Consider the following 20,979-nt stretch of genomic DNA (forward strand, 5'->3'; position numbering starts at 1 on the left):
ATTTCCCTAATTCAACACTCTCAATTGTTTTAATATGGTGGTAATTTGACCAGCAGAAACAGGATGAAACAATAGAGGGGAGGAAACCACTGCCAAAGTGTTTCTATATGTTTTAATTATTTATTGAGCCAATATTAGCTAAGAAACTTTGTGCAAGTGAGACTAGGCCCAGAACATTAATATCTAATGAAAGGGGATATCCTTTATACAGGTAGAAAAATGAAAAAGCAATGCAGGTTCATGTCTGGGTATGGCTCACCCTCTTGTGTCTTTATCTAGAACTGCAGCCTTGTGGAGAAAATTATTTTTACTGGTCAGAAATAAGAAGGGAATTTGGTGAGTTCTGCCCTGCTCAAGGCTGCTTTATGTGACTCAAGGGCTATGGAAAACCAGGACCCTTTCAGGAGCAGCTGGGGCTCTGGTGGGACACCCAGTGTGGTGCAAGGTTAATGGAAAAGAGCCACAGCAATAAATTTATCATTTATCACCTACAGGCAGATGTAGCAGAACTTTTGTGATTAGGTCAAAGGAAAAGTTGCAGATAAAATGTGTGCCTCTTATTTTGCCTGTACAAAAAATTGCCTCCCTTTTTGCTTTGTACTTCTTTTCCTTTCTCATCCGCTCTCACATGAAGTACAAAAGAACCTCAAAATATCTGTAAGGAATTTTCCAAATCAAAAAACCCCACCCCTTTATTTATAGATAACTTTAATTAAAAACTCTGTTTGTGAACTGGTGGTAGATCATGTGTTTATTTAGCAGGAAGACATTCCAATAACAATGATAAAAAAGTTAACAGAAGAAAATTTAGTGGCATCTAATGAATTATGCAAAAAAACCTGAAATGTTTTAAAAGTGGGTTTCCTATTAAAAAGAAATAAATCAGTGGCAGATCCACTTCAAAGAAAGACATAAAGTAACACATTAGTAGCTTAAAACATGATTTCTACAAAACCTAAAATAACATCAGAGGTTATTTTGAGCTACTAGTCTAATTTAAGACTGAAGTAATGGTCAGATTTCAGATAAAATTTTTACCTACAGGTCAACCTGAGCAGATGCACTGAGAGTGAATACACTTTACAGTGGGTTCTACACTTTCTTTATAATCTCTCAGCAGCTGTAATGACACCCAGCAGGACTTTAGATTATTTGAGTGGTGCATTTGCAGCTTGCAGGACACTTCTTCTTCACCAGTGAGTGGCTACAGCCAAACAACATTTTCAGATTTTTGCAGTTTCCAAGGAGGTCTTGATACTTGCAAGGGTTGGCTGAAATAAAAGAGAGAGAAACAAACACATGAAATATTATGTGGAAATTCTGGTTTGATGATTCTGCATTTTCCAGAAATTTCAGCTGTTCATGTCTCTATAAACTTCGTACTTTTGTTCTGCTGTTAAAATGGCTTGAATATTATAGAATGTGGGTTTTTTCAAGGAGAATGGAGTGACTTACTGCAAAGTCCTTTGTCACAGTGGCCAGGACAGTCAGCACATTTTGGTCCACTTCTGTAAGGCATAGCTATTTGCATTGGGTTATTTCCTCTGAAATTTGGAAGAATTACAAGAAAAAACAAGATCAACATGAAGCATAGGCAGTCATGTTTTAGTTTCAGATATTTATAGAATACAAAAAAATTGATTTTAAATAAGAGGGACAATAAGGTTTAGAGAAACAAAATGAATTGATTGATTGTACATGTATAACATAAAAAAAAAAAGCATGTGCTTCCTAGCTTTGCTTCTCTAATAGATTTCAACTGATTGAGGTAATCACAAAATCACAGAATCACAGACTGCTTTGGGTTGGAGGGAACCTTAGAGATCACTTAGCTCCAACACCCTGCCATGGGCAGGGACACCTCCCACCAGACCAGGTTGCTCCAAACCTCAGCAAAACCCTTCTGAAATGCAGTTCTTTACCTCTGGGAATATTAATTTGCTGTTGGCTTCCACTTTACATCTGATTTTCTCCTTTGTGGTCAAAATTACAGCATGATTTGTGCCTGATGCCTGATTCTGACAGCGATAAACCCTTGTTCATCTGCTAAAATTTCCCTAATATTTCTTTCAATGTGAAATAAAACAAATATTGATATTCAGCATGCTGCTAAACCCACAATTTACGTTGCTATTTTCAAAAATATAAATGGTTAAAGTAGATTGCAATTATTTTATCCTATAGCCAAGGATGTTTTGGAAACATTTCCATAATCACCATGACTGAATAAGAAGGCAATACGTACGCAGGGCAGTACTGGCAAACATAAAAGTACTTGTAGGGGCCTGTGGGACAGTAGGAAACTCCACATCCCACCTTGTAACTGTTGTACCAGATCAGCTGCAGATCAAAAAACAAGCACATTATTTCAGAGTGAATTCTTGAAAAAAAACCCCAAAACCTCACAAAGTAACACAACCAGAAAATACTTTTTTCTTTCAATTTTTTCTAGTCAGCTTTTAAATTTAAAGTTTCGCTGTCATAAAGAATACATAGAAGAATGAGTTTCCTCCAATTTCCAAATGTTTTTGAACACAGTTTCTGTGTTCAATTCAGGACAATGAATTTGAAATTCAAATATTTTCATAGGCATTATGCTTTGACACTTCTTAATCACATATTTCAATCTCTGCATAGAAAATATTAATTTCTAAATTAAAGATTTTTCTACAGACGATTTCCTTTCTGGACAGCTTTTCCAAAATACTGGTTCCATTGCCTCCTAATTAGATGGAAAAGACTTTTAGCTTATCATTCATCTTTGGATCATAGTATGAATTATAGATAATAGTTTTATGATACTGATAATTTTTCCTGATTATAAATAACTCCCAGCTGGGTTAAGTGTACTCCTGTGATTCTGGTGTATCCCTGCAGTTTGTTTCAAGTCTCCATACCTGAGTGTAGCTCTCAACATTGACATTTTTTGAGATTTGTCCATATCCATACTTGAAATTGGAGGACTGGCTGTACCACACTTGAATTGCATCAGCCCATGTCCTTGGGTAGGATGACAGTAACACATTCTCACCACAGGTGACACCTGGAGTAGAAGTAAATCTACTTTACTGGGAGAGAAGCAAAGTATAGGGCAGGAGGTGGGACAGAGGGGCTGTAGCTATATGCTAAAATAAATGCCTATGATGCCCTGTGATTTTAAGGGCTTGCAAAAAGTTGTCTTTCAGAGTGTTCATCTGACAAAAATGATGTTTTTCTGTTTAATAATCACAGAATCATAGAATGATTTGGGTTGGAAGGGACCTAAAGATCATCTTGTTCCAACCCCTCTGACATGTACAGGGACACCTTCCATCTAATAATCCTAAAAAGATCTTCTACAGCAGATTAAAGTCATCCTTATTTCTATTTCACATTCAGAGGGGTCATCTGCAAACTGTCATTAACCCATCAGCCCAGGCTCCATGCTTGTCAGTACCATTAATAACTCTCTTGTCTCTTGGACTGACTTTCATCCCACATTGATTTGCCCATTTCTGAGCATTTTTGGCAGTTTTCTCACTCCACACCTGAAAGACACAAAGGAAGAAGTATCCAGGTCACAGATGGGTTAGTGCAGCCCATAAGAAGAAAAAAAAAAAAAAAAAGAAATAGGGAATGGCTTGGGTGTTGGGCACTGAATGCTTCCATGGCCCTCAACAGAAAGCAGTTGTGCTGATTTACTCTCCTGGGGCACAGAAACCACATTTCTTCAACTCTTAAATGTTTCAGAGCAGGTTATCCTGCACAGCTCTATCACACAGCCCTGATCTCCAGATGGTGCTGATTAAAAGGGTTTTTATAACATACTACTGCTTTCTTGCATCTTTGTGTCTGAATGAACACTGGTCTAAGTGGTATAAATCTGATTTGCAGCCCAGGTGCAGCTGAGTTGTGGTGATTAACATCAGCTGGGCTTTGAACCTGGGGAATGTTTCAGGCTTTGCTATGCAGGATTAACCACAGAGCGCTGACCAGCTCAGCTGCTCGTGGGACAGGGATAACCAGGACATCAGGGGTGACAGGGATGGGAGAAGTTTTGCAGATCTAGGTCTCCTTTGCTCTCCTGACAGTGTGAGATTCAGAAACTGCAGCTGCCCCATTGCTTTGCATGCTCTTTCCTTCATCCAGGGTTTGTTTCTCTTAGATTTAGAGAATCAGAGATAGTTTGGGTTGGAAAGGACCTTAAAGGGTCATTTAATCTAAACCCTGTGCAATGAGCAGGGACATCTTCAACCAGACCAGGTTTCTCAGAGCCCCATCCAGCCTGGTCTTGACAGGCCCAGGGATGGGGCAGCCACAGCTTCCCTGAGCAACCTGGGCCAGGGCCTCCCCACCCTCATCATAAAAATCTTCTTCCTATATCTAATTTTAATCTACCTGCTTTTAACTGAAAACAATTAGCCCTTGTGCTATTGCAAGAGGCCTTGATAAAGTGTTTTTCCTCATTCTTATAGACCCCATTTGGGCACTGGAAATGGCTCTAAGGTCACTTTGGATCCTTCTCTTCCCCAGGCTGAACACCCCCAGTTCTCCCAGCCTGGCTCCAGGGCAGGGGTGCTCCAGCCCTTGGAGCATTTTACAGGCTCATGTTTGGTTTCTCATCCATGAACATCTCCAAGTCCTGCTCATCAGGCTGCTTTTAATCCCTTCATCCCACAGCTTCCTTTGATGCTGGGTTTGTTCCATCATTTCCTTTAAGGGAAAAGCAGGGTGGCTGCAATTCATAGCTCACCATCTTCAGCATGTTCCTGGCTGTGGGAATTACAGATCTCCGTATTTCATTGTGCAGCTCAAGGATCTGTTTTTCATTTTGAGACTTAAAATGAGGAAAGGAGAAAGATTTCACACTTTTAAATGGAAAATCCTGGAAAAAATAACAGTGAAGGTCCCAGTTAACAGAAGTACAATAAACAAGATAAATTATGATCTTGTCACTTTTGTTTGGTTCAACTCAACTGACCCCAATAATTGGTCTCATAAAACTTGTTTAACTTAAGACATTTATGGTGGTAGAAATAACATGTCAGCCAGCAGTTTTAGGCTGCAGCTATACCCAGGTAAAGGAAAGTATCAACTTACAGCATGGTTCACCTCAGATTTATTGAAGAAAATGATAATTTTCTTTCCTAAAGTACTTGTTTCTTTTCATTCATTAATAAGAAGATCTTGATGAATAGCTCTCATGCAAGTACCTGCATAGCAGATATCTTAGAAACCTAATCCTCTCAAGGAGATTTATGAATCAGATTTCTGAATCTTAAATTATTCATTCATTTATGAAAAATGTCTTTTTAAAATTAGCTCCATGAAGGGAAGAGTATTTTGATAGACAGGATTACAGAATGATTTGGGTTGAAAGCACAAAGGGTCAGTAGCTCTGAAGGTCCTGTCTTATACAGGGACACCTTCCACTAGACCAGGTTGCTCAACTATAATTAATAACAACAACAACAACAACAACAACAACAACAACAACAACAACATCTGTACAAAACAAGTTCATCTTGAATACGTTACATTAACATATTAACAATACTTGCACCCCATAATTCTAAATCTCTAGAGATCACAAGATCAGACTATATCAGGTCAGATTTCTATATAAAGGAGTCAGATATGGCTGTTTTGCACAGATGAATGATCCTACCTGTCCATCAGATTGGTGAAACAAAGCAGCCAGGAGAATAATTGCAGTTAGTAGATCCATTTCTACAGGGGTAAAAAAACCAAAAAACAAATCCCCAAAATCCATTAGTCTCTGTTGCATACATTCTATGGCATAATGTGATATGTGAGCAAGATACAAAACTGTTGCAGAGTAAAGCCTGCACAAAGAAGTTTATTTTAGTTGATCCTGAATATGGATGTGCTGAAACTGTGTATGGGCACCACTGCCTCCTGCAGAGAGAAGACTCCACATTGCATGCAAGCAGAGACTGTAAATAGCAAAAAGTTGTGTGGTGTTTAGAACAGATGGATCAGTCCCCTTTTGACTCTTTTATTCAAGATATCTTGAATTTGTAGCATTTCCTTCATGTCTGCCTCCCTGCATAGAAAAGAGCCCATTAATGTGTTCAGCACTGTCACATCAGAGTCCTTCTCAAGCCTCATCCATTGTGAGATTTGGTGTTTTGGAGTGGATCACTGAACACATGGACTGTAGTCCCCATTTTTCTTCCACTTCCCTGTTTCCTCATTAAATCAGCATCATAAAGGCTCAAGCAAATGGTGGTGATCACCCTCATGTTTCGTCTGACACCTAGACATAAAGAAAACCTTCAAGTATGATGCTATTAACAAATAATGTTGGCTACTGCACTCTGACTTCTGACTCCTGAGGCACCTCATGCAGGTGTACACAGACACTCTGAAACCCACTCATATAAACAAAATGCTTTTCCCAGCACATCAAAAGAATGAAAAGTTATATATCTTTGTATTTAAGAGGATATAGGGGGGGAAAGGTCTTTTTGGTTATTAAAAAGAGGTGGCAAAATCCCAAGGAAGACTAGATTTGAGTCAGCAGGTTGCTTTAAACCAGATATGCAAAAGGGAAATAGAGATAACAAAACCCAACAAATATAAAATGCTTTAGAGCTGGCCTCAGAAAAATCCACGATGTCAGCAGGGCAGGTCAATAGAAATCTAGGAAATTCTGCTTGATAGGGAAACTATCATTGCCAAAAAAAATGTCCCCCCCTTTAGTTTAGGATTACTAATCCTTGTCCTATCATGTCATTCAGATATTCAGTCTTTATCTTGTTTTCCTGTGATTTCATAAGGAAATAATGTGCATGAGGTAGAGGCAGGGATCTCACTTGATATCAGTGAAGAGTAAATCCTTAAACTGCAGGGATATTTTTAGACACAGAGGAGTTGTCTTGCCCTTCTGTACACACAGAAACAAAATCTTTTTGGGACTTCCCAGATGAAATGCTGCAACAAGAAACATAAAATATTTCTAAATCCAGAGTTAAAGTTGATTAAATACAACTGCACATCTTCAACTGCCAGACTCTACCATCAAATCTGTCTCTTGGACTAAATGTGTTGAACTTTACTTTCAAAGTCAAAGGATGATGGTGGATGATCCCAGATAGAATTATCCTTTCCTGTCAATAGTGCTCAATCCACTAAATCACTTCCATGCTTCTGAAAAACAAATGCCAACAATGCATTTTTAGGCAGCTCTACTTGAAAACCTGAGGTTTCATGAAAATTTGATTGAGTGTAAAAAGAAATAAAATAAACATTGATAGCTTCAAAACTGCAAACAAATTTCCATTTGAAAAATATGGTCTTTATGTTTAATCCTGGTGTTTCATTCCTTATTAGAACCTTTCTCCTGCCATCTGATACAGCTTTCAGGGCATACCAGGTTTGAAAGTTTGGCAGAGTGTGAATATTTGTCTTTTCAGTTATTTTGGTATATTTTCCCTCTACCTTCTCTGACTTTACCTCTTTAAATTTCATTAAAGTAATAAATTCACTGTCCATTAAGAAAAGGTAATCATCTTATTACGTACTATAATATATATTAGACATTTCATACCAGCATATATATACCTGAAAGTTTGGACAGATAGTTCTCATTTTGAGATGACAAAATTTTGAGTTCAGCTGTACTGGTGTATCCCAATACTCATGTGAAATAAATTTAACACCAAAACAATTCAAAAGACATTAGAAAAGAATTTCCCATGACTGATAATCCCATGCAAAATGCAAAAATTATTTTATGTTCACATTTGTGGGAAGAAGCAAGTGGGTCCAAGTGTTACATTTTGATCTAAAGAAATACAGGAATTAGACTCCACTGAAGCAACTTTTCATCCCTACACATGGAAAATGAGGTTTCAGAGAAGATATTTTTTATTTTACTGTCTTTCTCTAAGATATTATAAGCATAAATTTTCTTTCAATTATCAGATTATCAATTATTGGTAAAATTTGGCTATTAACTCCACTAAAATTTGTAGCATAATGAACAAGAGACTGTATGGATAAAATCTCTAAGGCTGAAATTCAGTTTTACATACATTACCTTCATCCAGCAGAATCCTTCTGTACCTGAGGATGTGGCAGGAGAGTGAAAGGCTCTCCCCAGTCCAGGGTTATATATATATACATTTCCTCTTTTTCCTTGTCAATATTTATTGCTGATAAATGACATCAGCTTTGGGGCTGCCCATTGTGCAAAGAAGAACTTTTCTTAAGGAACAGGTGACTGAAAATCAACCAATCCAGCTGAATTGTTCTGGGTTTTTTTTTCCTTGTCTCCAGGGTAAGGAAAAAGAGAAGACAGAAGACCTGTCCTTTTGCAGAACTTCAACTTCTAGTCTGATCTAGCTACAGTGCTAATGTGTTCACAAAATAAAGCTTGAGTTCTGAGCTGGTTGTTTTACAGTTGTCTTTCCTCTTTCTGGCAAAAGACTGGGATAAATATTTTGAGACAGAGACATGAGTGATCATCTTCTTAGCTGTACACAGAATGACCTGTACTGTGGGCAGCCCAGTGGTGTTTTCTTCCAAGTGGTTCCTGAACTTCCATTTGCTGAATAAAACTTTTATTCCATTAGCTCACTGAGGCTGTGGCACTGGGCATCACTTGTTACCAGTGCATATACTGATAGGACAAAGGGGGATGACTTTAAACTGAAAGGGGACAGGTTTTGAATAGATATTAGGAAGAAATTCTGGCCTATGAGCATGATGAGACCCTGGAAGAGGTTGCCCAGAGAAGATGTGGTTGCCCCATTCCTGGAAATGTTCAAGACAAGGTTGGATGGGGCTCTGAGTAATCTGTCTAGTGGAAGGTGTCCCTGCCCAATCACAGGGTGATCTTTAAGGTCCCTTCCAACCCAAACCATTCTGTGATTCTGTGATTCTGTGATTATTGTACACATAACTCACCCTAGATGTTGCTCAAGATTAAGTTATGGCAGAATGGCTGCAGATGTTTCACATCTTCAGTCTGGAGAGATGTGTGGCATGTGCTCTGCTCTAGGGCAGCATGAAATGGTCAGTATTGAAAAGACCTTAAAGATCTCCAAGTTCCAACCCCCTGCCATGAGCAGGGACACCTTCCACTAGTCCAGGTTGCTCCAAGCCCTATCCAACCTGGCATCACTCTGTTCATCCTTCCTTCTTGCAGGTTCTTTTTTTCCACATAAGGTAAAATATCACAAAGGCAGCTTTCACAGGTCCTCATTGCTCAAACACAACCTTTCTTGCTTCCTTCCATGCAGTCTGTTTGCTATCAGAAAGCATAAAGCATCTGCACATCCCTTATTCCTGTCTTGATTCCCTTCCTCATGCTTGCCTTTGCTGCGGTGTGTTGCACGCTGAGCACCCTTTTCACCACACTGGGTGCAGGTTGCTGCCCATGCTGCAAGCCAATATTGCCTCACTGTTTCCTGATTTCTGCAGAATTCCTGCAGCTGCCTGCTGTTGCCAGAACTCTAATATTGTATTATAACTCCTGTGCTGGAAAACAAAGCTGCCTTTGTTCTTGCTTTGTAGAGCAGACAGCACTCACGGGAAGTTGCCTCTGATAAGGTCTCCCATATCCTTCCATGTTCTGAGATAAGGGCACAGTTACTTTTTTATCTGAAGTGCTTGTGGCAATTTTGATGAGACCAGGGTTATCACCATCAGAAAGCCTCATGAGACACCTGCCATAGTTATTGACTGCATTTCTATTGAGGGGAGGCAGTCCAGCAGCTCCAGATTCCCAACGTCCTGGGAGATACTTCTAGTCTTTTACCCCATCCACCCGACTCAATAATTGTCATTCATTCATTCATTCATTCATTCATTCATTCATTCATTCATTCATTCATACAGTCACCTGAGCTTTATTTGTACTGTTAAAATGAAATTATGATACTTAAAGTATTTCTTTAAAACGGGCCCCACCTGTTTGAATAGTGAAAAACAATTTGTTCTCTAAAGAATGACTGTCAGATATGCTACATTTCATGGTCTGTGGGTGAAATAATTGGGAAGAAAGAAAAGATTAATAAAACTCACATCCGGATCCATGGTACAAAGAACAATTTAGCATAGCAATTCCCATTTCCTCATGTGGATTACCTGAAGGGGTGGGGAAGTTCAATTAAAAAAAATAAATAAAGAATTTATTCCATGGAGTTCTGCAAACTTATGTATATTTTTAAAGATAAATCTATGGAAAGTTCTTTAAAAAAAGATCAGCTTGAGTGATTTGACTGTGGAAGTTCTCCTCCAGGCCTTGTGTAAACCTGAACTGCAGGAATCTGATTTATCTCAAACAATGAAGACAAAAATGCACTTTCTTCAATTCTTTATGTCCACTGAAGTCAATAACAGCAAAAGTAGCACTTTAGATTAAAACCCATGCAGTTCTGTGTGGTTCAGAACATTGCACAGATCTTTTTCTTGGCTGTCAGAACAGCTGAACAGCTTGCAGACCTAACTTTGTTTGGCAAAAAGGAACATTACTGATTTCTTCCACACAACCCAACTCACCTTCCACTCTGGATTATTATTATTATTATTATTATTATTATTATTATTATTATTATTATTATTATTATTATTATTATTATTATTAGAGAGAGAAGCAACAGAGTCAATTAATCAAAAATTTGCTGTCAGAGTAACTGTACATAAGCAGATTATAATGGAATAATGAAAAAAATTGTCATCCAGAAACTTTGAGAGGCTTAGTCCTTCTCTTGTGCTCCCAGAAAGTGATCTGTAAAAAACAGGCTGCTCCTTAGAGATGTTTTTCAATATGTTTCTAGAAAGTTTGCAACAAGGAGATTTGGTGGTTTCCTCAGGTGATGAATATCATTCTTTCATGGTACTGTTACTCCAGAGAGCTTCTAAAGTCTAACATACAAAAATGCAGGAGGGATTTTGTGCATGTGTGTGAAAGTCATTCTCATGAAGCCCAAAATGGATTAGCAAATGATTCAATCAGAACAATCATACACTTCTCATATCAAAGTTCAATTCATGCCTGTGTTCTTTTCAATCTTTGCTGAAATGTAGCAAAGCTGAGCACTGTAAAAATGGATATTTGTCCTTTTTTAAGCATATAGGGATTGTTAATTCAGCTTCACTTTAGATCTAGTAAGTCACTAGAAACATTTTCTAAATCTCTGCTATGGGACAAAAGACACTGACTCCAGAAAAGAAATCTGGGGTAAAACTCTTTCCATCTCCTGGGACAACCCAATAGTGAAAGCACTTGCATTTCAGCTCAAGTTTTTCTTGCAAATAGATAAAACACACCTCTGAAGTCACCTTTGGGAAGCAACATATCTAATATATTTAAAATGTTAGATTAGAATAAGAGAAAATATCAGATACAGGACAATGAGAGAGATGAGCTTCATCCCTCCGATCATATTTCTCCCATAAACCAAATAAACCAATGCCTGTGGTAAGTGTGGCAAGATACACAAAAAGTGAACAGAGAAGAACAGAGAAGAAATCTGTGCGGAAACCATTAGAACAATACAATTTTTTTTCAGATATGTCTTTCTCTGTGAGAGGCAGGTGTAACCAAACCAAAGCCCAGCTGATTCTCTAGAACAAATCCCTTATTTGAACTAAATCTGGCCAACAGGAAACAGAGCAAACAAACCATAATGACTTCTCTTAGAATTCAAACTGACTTTTGATATAGGTGATTTATTAATTTTTATTGTTATTTAAAGGAAGTGAGAATACACCCCTCCCTCTCTAACTAATAGTGAAAGACACAAAGCAATGCAGACTCACACTATCACAGATATCTCAAATGTAATGATCACCTGGAGGCATTTGTTTATTACTCATGGATAAAACAGGTTTTATGTTCAATTTACATGGCTAATAACTTCAGACATACTTGTCTGAGAAATACAGGCTAAACAAATTGAAGTTTTTCATGAACACCCCTTTGTTTGCTGCATGTGTTTGCTGGAAAAAGATTTCTGTAATTTAGCAGTAGTGACAGTGTGGGGCCTTTTCCTGTGAAATCTTTTAAAAAGCGTGGGTGTGAAGTTAATTCCTTAAAATGCTCATATTTCTTAAATTCTTATATATAAGCATTTTAGTCTTTTCATGCATCTGGCATAAAAATAAACCAGAGTTGTTGTAGAGGGTGCAGAAAGAAGGTTGATCTTCTTGTAATGATGTCCAGTTGTGAAAAATACTTTGTACCTGTTGCAACAACAAATAATGTTAAAATGTGGTAGAAAACAGGGAAACCTGATTTCCAAGTCAGTGAGTCTCACACAGAGCATTCTGTTGGACTGGCTGCAGTAAGTAAATTAGAAATATTTGGAGCTGTAAAAAAAAAGGTTTTTATAGAAACTCCACTTAAAATCCTAGCTTGAAGAATCATTTGGAAATTATATTGCTGATTAAATGCATTTTGACTCATAATAATTCATGAACCAGCTGCATTTGGCCCCAGCCAAGCTTCTTTGTGAAGTGACTTCTCACCTTCTTTTACAGTCTGAAGCTGGAAATTACTTGACAGAAGATGAATAAAAGCTACATAACCACAGGGTATTTTAAATACCCATTCAAAGCACATCTTGACTGAGGGGGTTTTCCCCACACTTTGGTGAGGCTGAGCCTTTCCACAGTCTGACTTCCAGGAGCCACAGAGCTGATTATAGGGAGAAAGGGAAGAAGGGGCATTAATTTGCTGGGAAAGGCCTGAAAAGAAGTAGTGCAAAGGCAGACACAGATTCCTGGTTTCTGCATCCTGCAATATTTTTCCCTTTAGAGAGATGTGATGTGATAGAAAATGTACACACAGTCCAGAAACATGAACCTATAACACACTGTTCTGTAATGACCAGCAGAAAAATGATTGCTAAGGAAAAAAATTATTTCCTGATTGAAACTGCTACACAACTTTTACAGCTTTCTGCTTTTGGAAAGTATCCAGTTGTGCACATGAGTATCAATGATATCTCACTATGCATGCTTATGTTGGTGCTTTTCTATGCTCAAGTCAGGGGAAAGCAAATACAGTCCTGTTCTTTATGAATCAATGAACAAACTCTTTTGAGGTAAGTCATAAAACAGAGTTGAATTACACAGTTATTTAACTAAAAGAGTGTACCTAAAATGCAAGTTTTTCCTACATTTTCTACTTACATCTAAGTTGTCCCACCAAAAGGAAAAAGATCTTCTAGGTTAGTGAAGACCTAAATCTCTAAGTAGCAGCCCATAAAGAGACACTTGGCACCACCTCATCTAAACCAAGACACCTTTGCAGAGCTAAGGATGTTGCAGGGGCACAGGGAAGACTTGTGCCTTTCCAGATTTTATCTGGAGCCCTGGCAGGATACCCTGGGGAATGTCAGGAAGCTGCAGACTCACAGATGAACTAAAGCCTTTGAGGAATATGAAAAGCTGAGAGAATTGGGATTGTTCACTCTGGAGAACAGAAGGCTCCAGGGAGACCTCAGACCTTTCAGCGCCTAAAGGGGAGCCAAGAGAGCTGGAGAGGGACTTTTGGCAAGGGCAGGGAGTGTCAGGACAAGGGGTGATGAATTCAAACTGACTGAGGGCAGGCTTAGGTTAGATATTTGGAAGAAATTCTTTACTCAGAGGGTGGCGAGGCCCTGGCACAGGTTACCCAGAAGAAATGTGGCTGCCCCATCACTGAAAGTGTCCAAGGCCAGGTTGGACAGGGCTGGAGCAACCTGGGATTGTGGAAGGTGTCCCTGCCCATGGCAGGGGGTGGAATGAGATGATCTTTCAGATCCTTTCCAAACCACTCTGTGATTCAGCAATTCTGTGATTCTGTGTGTATTAATTCACTGCTATGCAGGCATTTATGTGCAACCATGAAGCTATTAATTATATCTCTGAAATGTAAATTGACATCTAGATCCACTTTCAAATTACAATTCTATAAATACTGTGACCCAGTTCTATTCCACTCACCCAGACAGTGACCTAATGAAAAGGATGTTGGATTTCACATGGGTGGCCCTCAGCTGTCCACAGGTTGGCATCATTGATGTCTGCGCATGTCCCCTTTCTTATTGCCAGATGATTCACTTCCTAATGTTCTTTGATTCTATTCTTCATTCTCCCATTTTCTGAGTTGCAGCCCATCTCCTCTCTTCCCTCTCACCCCTTTATCTCCTTTCCTGATTCCATATCCCCCTCTGAACCTAGTTTTGCTTACAGTCTATGCAAACCATGATATTTCTGACTGTCCCTGTAGCAATCTTGTCCATAAATGGCATTACTGACACAGTAAGCGTGAGTCACTGCTACCCAAACCTGCTCTGCCATTTTCCATGCCATATTTATTGTATTTACTTTACCATACCCAGCCACTTGATGTAATTATTCTATTTTAGCCTTGATTCTTTCAGTTGAACACAAGAAGTTTGCCAGCAGATTGCATACTAGAGCAGCAGAGTAACAGTTTCACATTTCTGCTTTGGGTATGTAAAGAGAAATGTGAAAGTTCCCTTTTAAGGACTTTGCTGCCATGAGGCCTTTTCATCTCACAGGCTTGCTTGATGGAAGTTTGAAATATTAGATGTGTTTTGCCATCAGCACAGCTTCCATGGATTTATGCATTGCTTTTTCAATAATTTGATTCACAGTTTTTCCCTGGATCAGATGAGGTCAGTAATTCAAATGCTTTCTTGGTTTCCTTTTTGGGCAGAAGTTCCATATCCGTTGTCCCAATTCTCTAAATGACTTTTGTGTGATGATTGTCTTCATGAAGTTGGATGTTAAAATCACAGAATGACAGAATTGCAAAGGACCTTAAAGACCCAATGTAGTCCCAATAGGCAGGGATGAGACCCACTAGAAAAGGCTGCTTAGAAGCTCATCCAACCTTGCCTTGAACCTTGATCACAGTTCAAAGATTTATTCAATTGCTTCTTTAAGTATTGGTGGAGAATTTCATCAGCCTTGACTCCCCCTCTGTCATCTCTGTTCTGTTGTAGTGAAAACCATTTACATGGATGTTTATTGCATTTCCCTGTGTATAAAAAGGGGTTTAAATTTCACTGCCTGGATTATCTCCATGTCTGTGTGGCTTTGGAAGATAAATATGAAAAAGTTTTTATATTGTGATATTGTCTTATGGCAGACCTGCAGATTTCAGTCTCACAGACCTTTTTCTTGCTTGTCCTTTGCTCTGTGGAAAGCAAACACTTTGGGTCAGTGAAGTACCACTCCCACAGAGCCAGAGAGTGTTTACCAGGAAACTTGCCATTTGCCAAAGTAATTTTTCTTTAATATTCCATATTGCAAAAGCAGGACATTTTTTCATCAGCTCCAAGGGTACTTTTAGTGCCAAGCAACAAATCAAAAGCTCTATTCAGGTTATCAAATAATCAAGTTAATGTATATTTACCTCAAAAGAACGTCATCTGAGAGCCTGAGTTTTTTAGCAAATTACTACTCCTTTCCTTGATTCTTTTCTTTTCTTTTCTTTTCTTTTCTTTTCTTTTCTTTTCTTTTCTTTTCTTTTCTTTTCTTTTCTTTTCTTTTCTTTTCTTTTCTTTTCTTTTTTTTTTCTTTTCTTTTCTTTCCTTTCCTTTCCTTTCCTTTCCTTTTCCTTTTTCCTTTCCTTTTCCTTTCTTTTCTTTTTCTTTTTTCTTTTTCTTTCTTTCTTTTCTTTTTTCTTTTTCTTTTCTTTTTTTTCTTTTCTTTTTCTTTTTCTTTTTCTTTTTCTTTTTCTTTTTCCTTTTCTCTCTCTTTCTTGCAGCTCTGCTGTGATACCAATTTCCACCATCTCTGTGGACACAGATGGCTCTGATAGCACACCCAAAAACTTGGGGATTCCCAATTAGCTCCTAATCCAATTTCATGGCTTTACTTTTTACATTTAAATGTTGATGTTTTCCTTTTTAAATCATTGAGCTACTAATGCACAAATCTCAACAGTACCTAATTTCTCTGTTTTTACTTTGCTGACCCTCTGCAAACTTTCCTATTGTATTTGGGTTTGCCCCCAGGTGAAGGAAGGATTGAATCTGACTCCATGTTCTCAGAATGCTAATCTATTATTTTATGATATTATATTAAAGAATGCTATACTAAACTATACTAAAGAATACAAAAAGGATATTTACAGAAGGCAAAAAGATAATAATGAAAACTCATGGCTCTTCCCAGAGCCTTGACACAGCTTGGCCCCAACTGGCCATTGAGTCAAAAACTCACAGCAGAAACCAGTGAAATAATCACCTGTTGGTAAACAATCTCCAAACACATTCCAGAGCACAAAAACACAGGAGAAGCAAATGAGATAATTATTGTTTTCCTTTCTCTCTGAGGCTTCTCAGCTTCCCAGGAGAAAAATCCTGGGCGAAGGGATTTTTCCAGAAAATGTGAATGGCACACTTTCCATCTGCTCCTTCCCTGTAGTAGGAATCAAATGTGAGTGCTTGAGCCCTGGGTATCAGGAACAGAGGCAGCCAAGCCCTGGCACTCATCTGGATGGAGCTCCAGATTGCAGAGCTATGGAATTAAACTCAATCTTTGAGGAAAACTCAAAGCTGGCACAGGGTGCTCAGAGCAGCTGTGGCTGCCTCATCCCTGGCAGTGTCCAAGGCCAGGTTTGACAGGGCTTGGAGGAGCCTGGGACAGTGGAAGGTGCCCCTGCCCATGGCAGGGGGTGGAACCAGGTGATCTTTCTGGCCCCTTCCAAACCATTCCTCTGATATTTCACCAAACTACTGCTCCTGGTTGGAACACCTGGAGCCTCAGGGCTCTGAGGACTTCCTTGCAGAATGACAAAGCACGAAATTATGAATCTGGCTTTGAAATATTCAGTGATGTAACTAAAGCCTTTTGGTGTACCAGCAAGAAATTGGCATTTTCATTTGAGGAAAAATACTTATTTTTAGTGACACCAGAGCTTCAACTGCTCAGTTTTCCACCAGAGGGCACTCCTATATTTTCAATGAAGGCAAGTTTGGGAACAGGACTGAGCAGTTTTGTGCGTGCAGTACAATTCCAGCTGTGACAGGGCAACGGGAAAAATGCAGGACAGAATGACCTTGTTGCACATCTGGCAGCACTGCCCATCACCTGGGACCCTCCACTGCCACCTGATGGGGCACAGCCAGGCTTCAGAGCTCCCTGTGTGCTAGGCTGATGCATACAAAATAAACAACCAGCTCATACACACACTGTTTAATATGGCTCAGTTTAATTAAGGGATCTGTGCCCTCCTCCTGAGGAGCATCACGGCCACTTGTGTCACCAGATCTGGTACCAGATTTCAGTATGTACCATGGAATATTCCATCCTATACACAGTCCTGTGGTTGTATCTTCCCTCCTAAAAATACACATTGTTATAAAAATTAAACCACTTCCACAGCTGATGCAGCTTGGGTTGATTGTGTAGTTTTGGTACTCAGGAGTTTACATCAAAATGCAATGCAAAAAACCATCTGCAGTCAAATCTGTAAAAACTGAAGGATCTGTTGGTTTAGCTGGACTGTGTCCCTGTCAGAGATATATGTTATGTATATCCCTATGTACGTGTGTGTGTGTATATATATATATATATATATATATATATATATATATATATCCATATAATATATTAAAGGGGGTTTTAAACTATTTTTTTAGCTTTTTAAACTTAGAATGATTTTTAGTAATCAAGGTAATATACTCAAATGAAGAAAATCCAGGCACTTTGTATATTGATGAAAGAAGAGAAAAGAAATCTCTTTCTTTCTGATGAAAGAAGAGAAAACATCATTTTGTGGAGATAATAACAAAAAAAGCCAAGGCTCTGAATATAGTGTTTCAGAAAATTATTAGTTTGTTTTATTTATACATAAAAGAGTGAACCAAATTTCTGAATAGGCTCTCTCAAGTCTGAATTACTTCATAAAGATGTATTTAATCACGTTCATTCTTTAATTACTGCAATAGTTGGAAAAGGCAGTTTAAGGAGGAAATAAGATTTTCTGATAATTTGACCAAAATATAGATGAACAGGGTAAACAGAGATTGGGATTATGATGCATTGAGCAATTTAGAGGTTCTAGCACCATGTGAAAAGTGACATTCTCACAGCTACTCATAAACTGATCAGGTAAATACTTTTCCCTTCCTCTTAAGTCAGAGAGGAGAAACAGCTTGAAATCAGGCTGTCACACTCAGCTGTGCTCCAAGGAAACATCTTTGTTAAACTGCACCCAGATGAGGCAACTCAGGGCAGAGCCTGGCTGAGCAAACTCAGGTGCAAGCATGTGTCATTTTTTCCAGTCCTTCCTTCTCACTTGTGTTTTTCCTATGGATGCCTTTGGCATGGTTCTTGTCTGCCACAGATATTTTTTTCCCTCCAGTTGATTATAGCTCTGCATTCTATGGCTGTATAAAGGTGACTCCTCTCCCCTGTGCTCCAGCAAATTCATCAGCCACTGTCGTCTCTGGCCAAATCCATCATTCCTAATGTAATCAGAGATCAGGAATATGGTTCTCTTATGAATGTGTGGTGTAGCAGATGATCTCTGTGCCTTCAGGATTTGAATGTGGGCAAACTGGTTGATCTAATGGGACCAGTCACTTAATTCTCTGCAGTGTTTCATGATACTTATCTTAAATACTTCTTAAACTTCTTTTGCCCCACTGCAGAAAATGTCGCAGTGCCTAACTGACTGCATCTCCACCATTCACTTCCTGGCTTTTGATCCAGAAAACTTGACCCCTCACCTTCCAGCTTCACCCCAGCAGGTCTGTTGTCATCAAAATCAACCTCACTATAGCTACAGGTCTCTTGAACCTGCAGATGGTGAGGAAAACCTGTCCCTGCCAGAGCATGATCCAGACTGCTAGAGTGGTATTTTTCTCACCAGAGCTCTACTTCAAAGCCATTCTCCTTATGCTGCTTTTATAGGTAATGGAGGTACTTCAGGTCTGTATCTCACCTTTTATTCTTAGAGCAGACGCCTGAGACGGCTGGATGAGCAGATAAGGTAAATTACTGCCTTGACATCATTGAGGATTTTTTAAAAAAGCATTATATGAGTCAAGTCAATCACTATTCTATATCTCTTTCCAGGTAAGGTTGAGGAAAACAATTGTTTGGGCGAGATGTAATAATAGGGATGGTGCAATTTTTCTATGATAAATTTTTGGGTCCTAAGGACAGTGGCTTGGCTCTGGTCAGTAGAGCTGAACTCTGCTTCTCGAACCACGTTTTCCAAGATGCTAAAGGGCCCTTGGCATTATTAACCTGTCAAACATACCAAGGCTTTTCTGGAAGGTAATGCTATTTGGTCTAAGCCAAAATTGTGTCAAGGACTAAGATTATAAAGGCACAGAAAACCTCTTCAGTGCTCAGACCTGTGTTCTGACTCTGCTTAACCTGTCACAACAGACAGACATGAAAAAAAGAATGGATGGAAAGGTTCCAGAGGAAAATCTATTAAAAAGGCCTGAAATTAAGAATCAATTCAGGTCATGCCACGAAGAAAGCATTTACTTGCCCTGCTGTAGAATGCCATCAGTGATGTACCCACAGTGTGTAGGTATCCTCTGAAATACACAGGGAAGGTGTCAGACTGCAATGGACGCAATTCATCTTCTCATCAGTGTTTTCCCTTTGGAGCCTGTTTGATGGTGTCTCCACAGGGTCTGTAGGAATAATTAAAATGGGCTGTGTTTCCTCTGTGAGAAATAATGCAAAATCACACCTCTCCTCTTCTTCAGATCTTAGCTACTCACAGCTCCCTCATACACACGTGCAGACCTGTGTACACACAACTCCCATTCCTGCCTGGATCTCAGAGCTGTTTCAAGTCTGCACTGCAGTTCTTGATGTGTTTCCTGGTCATGAGGAGGGACAACAGTGCACACACCATATGTATTCCATATATGTGGAACATTCAGGCATGCTGCACAATTGCTGTTTTATCTTTGAAACATGCCTGTTGCTTCCCCAGAAATGAGTGGACACACTCATTCGTTTTGATATTCCTGAGGTTTTCATGGGTGTGGTGTTGTGATGTCCCCAGGTGAGAGATGAGAATTTGACTCCAAGTTCTCAGAAGGCTGATATATTATATTAATTATACTATGTTATGTTATGGTATGTTATATACTAAAACTATACTAAAGAAAGAGAAAGGCTACATCAGAAGGCTAAACAAGAATGAATAATAAAAACCCGTGACTGACTAGAGTCCTGACACAGCTGGACTGGGATTGGTCATTAAGTTAAAACAATTCACATGCTGGGAAAGCAATTCTCCAAATCACATTCTAAAACAGGGAGAGGCTGAAACTTCCCAGCTTCCCAGAAGAAGAAATCCTGATGAAGGGATTTTTCATAAAATATCACAGTGACACATGGGCAAACTGCTTTGCTTCGGTTGAACCCAGCAGCTGTGTGGTCCATCTTGGCTAAGCAGAGCCTTCAGTGCTCAACCTGTACAATCTTGTTTCATTCTTGTTAACTGGTAATGGGTGGGCTGGCTGGCAATTATGGTTTATCGTAAATGGCCTTGTCATTTGCTGCTATTTCCTTAAATTGAGCAGAAAGGCATCCTATGCATTGTACATTTCCTCCTGGCAGGATGAGCCTCTTGCTCCCACCCACTGCCAGCAAAGCAGGTCTGATGCTGCAGTTCCTGAAGCGAACAAAGCCAGCAGGGGCTCAGGGGAGATGCTTTATGCAGAGGATAAGATCAGGCTCAGACACCGAGCTGCTTGGGGCGATGCATTATTAAATGCTATCTACTGCTACGCTCCTTCTGTAGAAGCCGATTAATGACATCCCACTTTATTATTCCTTATCTTTTATCTCCACCTTGTTTCACAGATGTAGCCAGCAGTACACAGCACTAAGCAGAGACCCATGGCACTCATTAGATGGTGGCTGCTCCTCACAAGTGCCATCAGACGTGCAATTCCCATCCCTGATTTTGCTAACGATGCTAGTGAACACTTTGCTGTGTCGCTGTTCAGGCAACCTAGACAACAT

General features: G+C 39.2%; 1 protein-coding gene across 1 annotated transcript; it reads right to left on the bottom strand.

The window, feature by feature from the left end:
- Positions 1–1,143: 1,143 nt before the first annotated feature.
- LOC115902373 (cysteine-rich venom protein-like) lies at positions 1,144–5,767 on the bottom strand. Its single transcript, XM_030945824.1, has 7 exons — positions 5,648–5,767; positions 4,733–4,864; positions 3,437–3,527; positions 2,898–3,043; positions 2,246–2,340; positions 1,456–1,544; positions 1,144–1,271 (listed from the first exon to the last, which is right to left on the bottom strand). Exons 1-7 carry the CDS (start codon positions 5,765–5,767, stop codon positions 1,144–1,146), a joined length of 801 nt encoding a protein of 266 aa, XP_030801684.1.
- Positions 5,768–20,979: the final 15,212 nt, after the last annotated feature.

Source organism: Camarhynchus parvulus, chromosome 3 (assembly GCF_901933205.1).
Source record: "Camarhynchus parvulus chromosome 3, STF_HiC, whole genome shotgun sequence".
In the NCBI taxonomy this organism is placed as follows: Eukaryota; Metazoa; Chordata; class Aves; order Passeriformes; family Thraupidae; genus Camarhynchus; species Camarhynchus parvulus.

Excerpts from the sequence above, each read along its gene's own strand:
- LOC115902373 (XM_030945824.1), bottom strand. The coding sequence starts at position 5,767 with ATGCAACAGAGACTAATGGATTTTGGGGATTTGTTTTTTGGTTTTTTT. Across the intron at positions 1,545-2,245 it reads GTTTGCCAGTACTGCCCTGC|AGGAAATAACCCAATGCAAA; the intron begins GTACGTATTGCC and ends TCCAAATTTCAG. Across the intron at positions 1,272-1,455 it reads CTGTGACAAAGGACTTTGCA|CCAACCCTTGCAAGTATCAA; the intron begins GTAAGTCACTCC and ends CTTTTATTTCAG.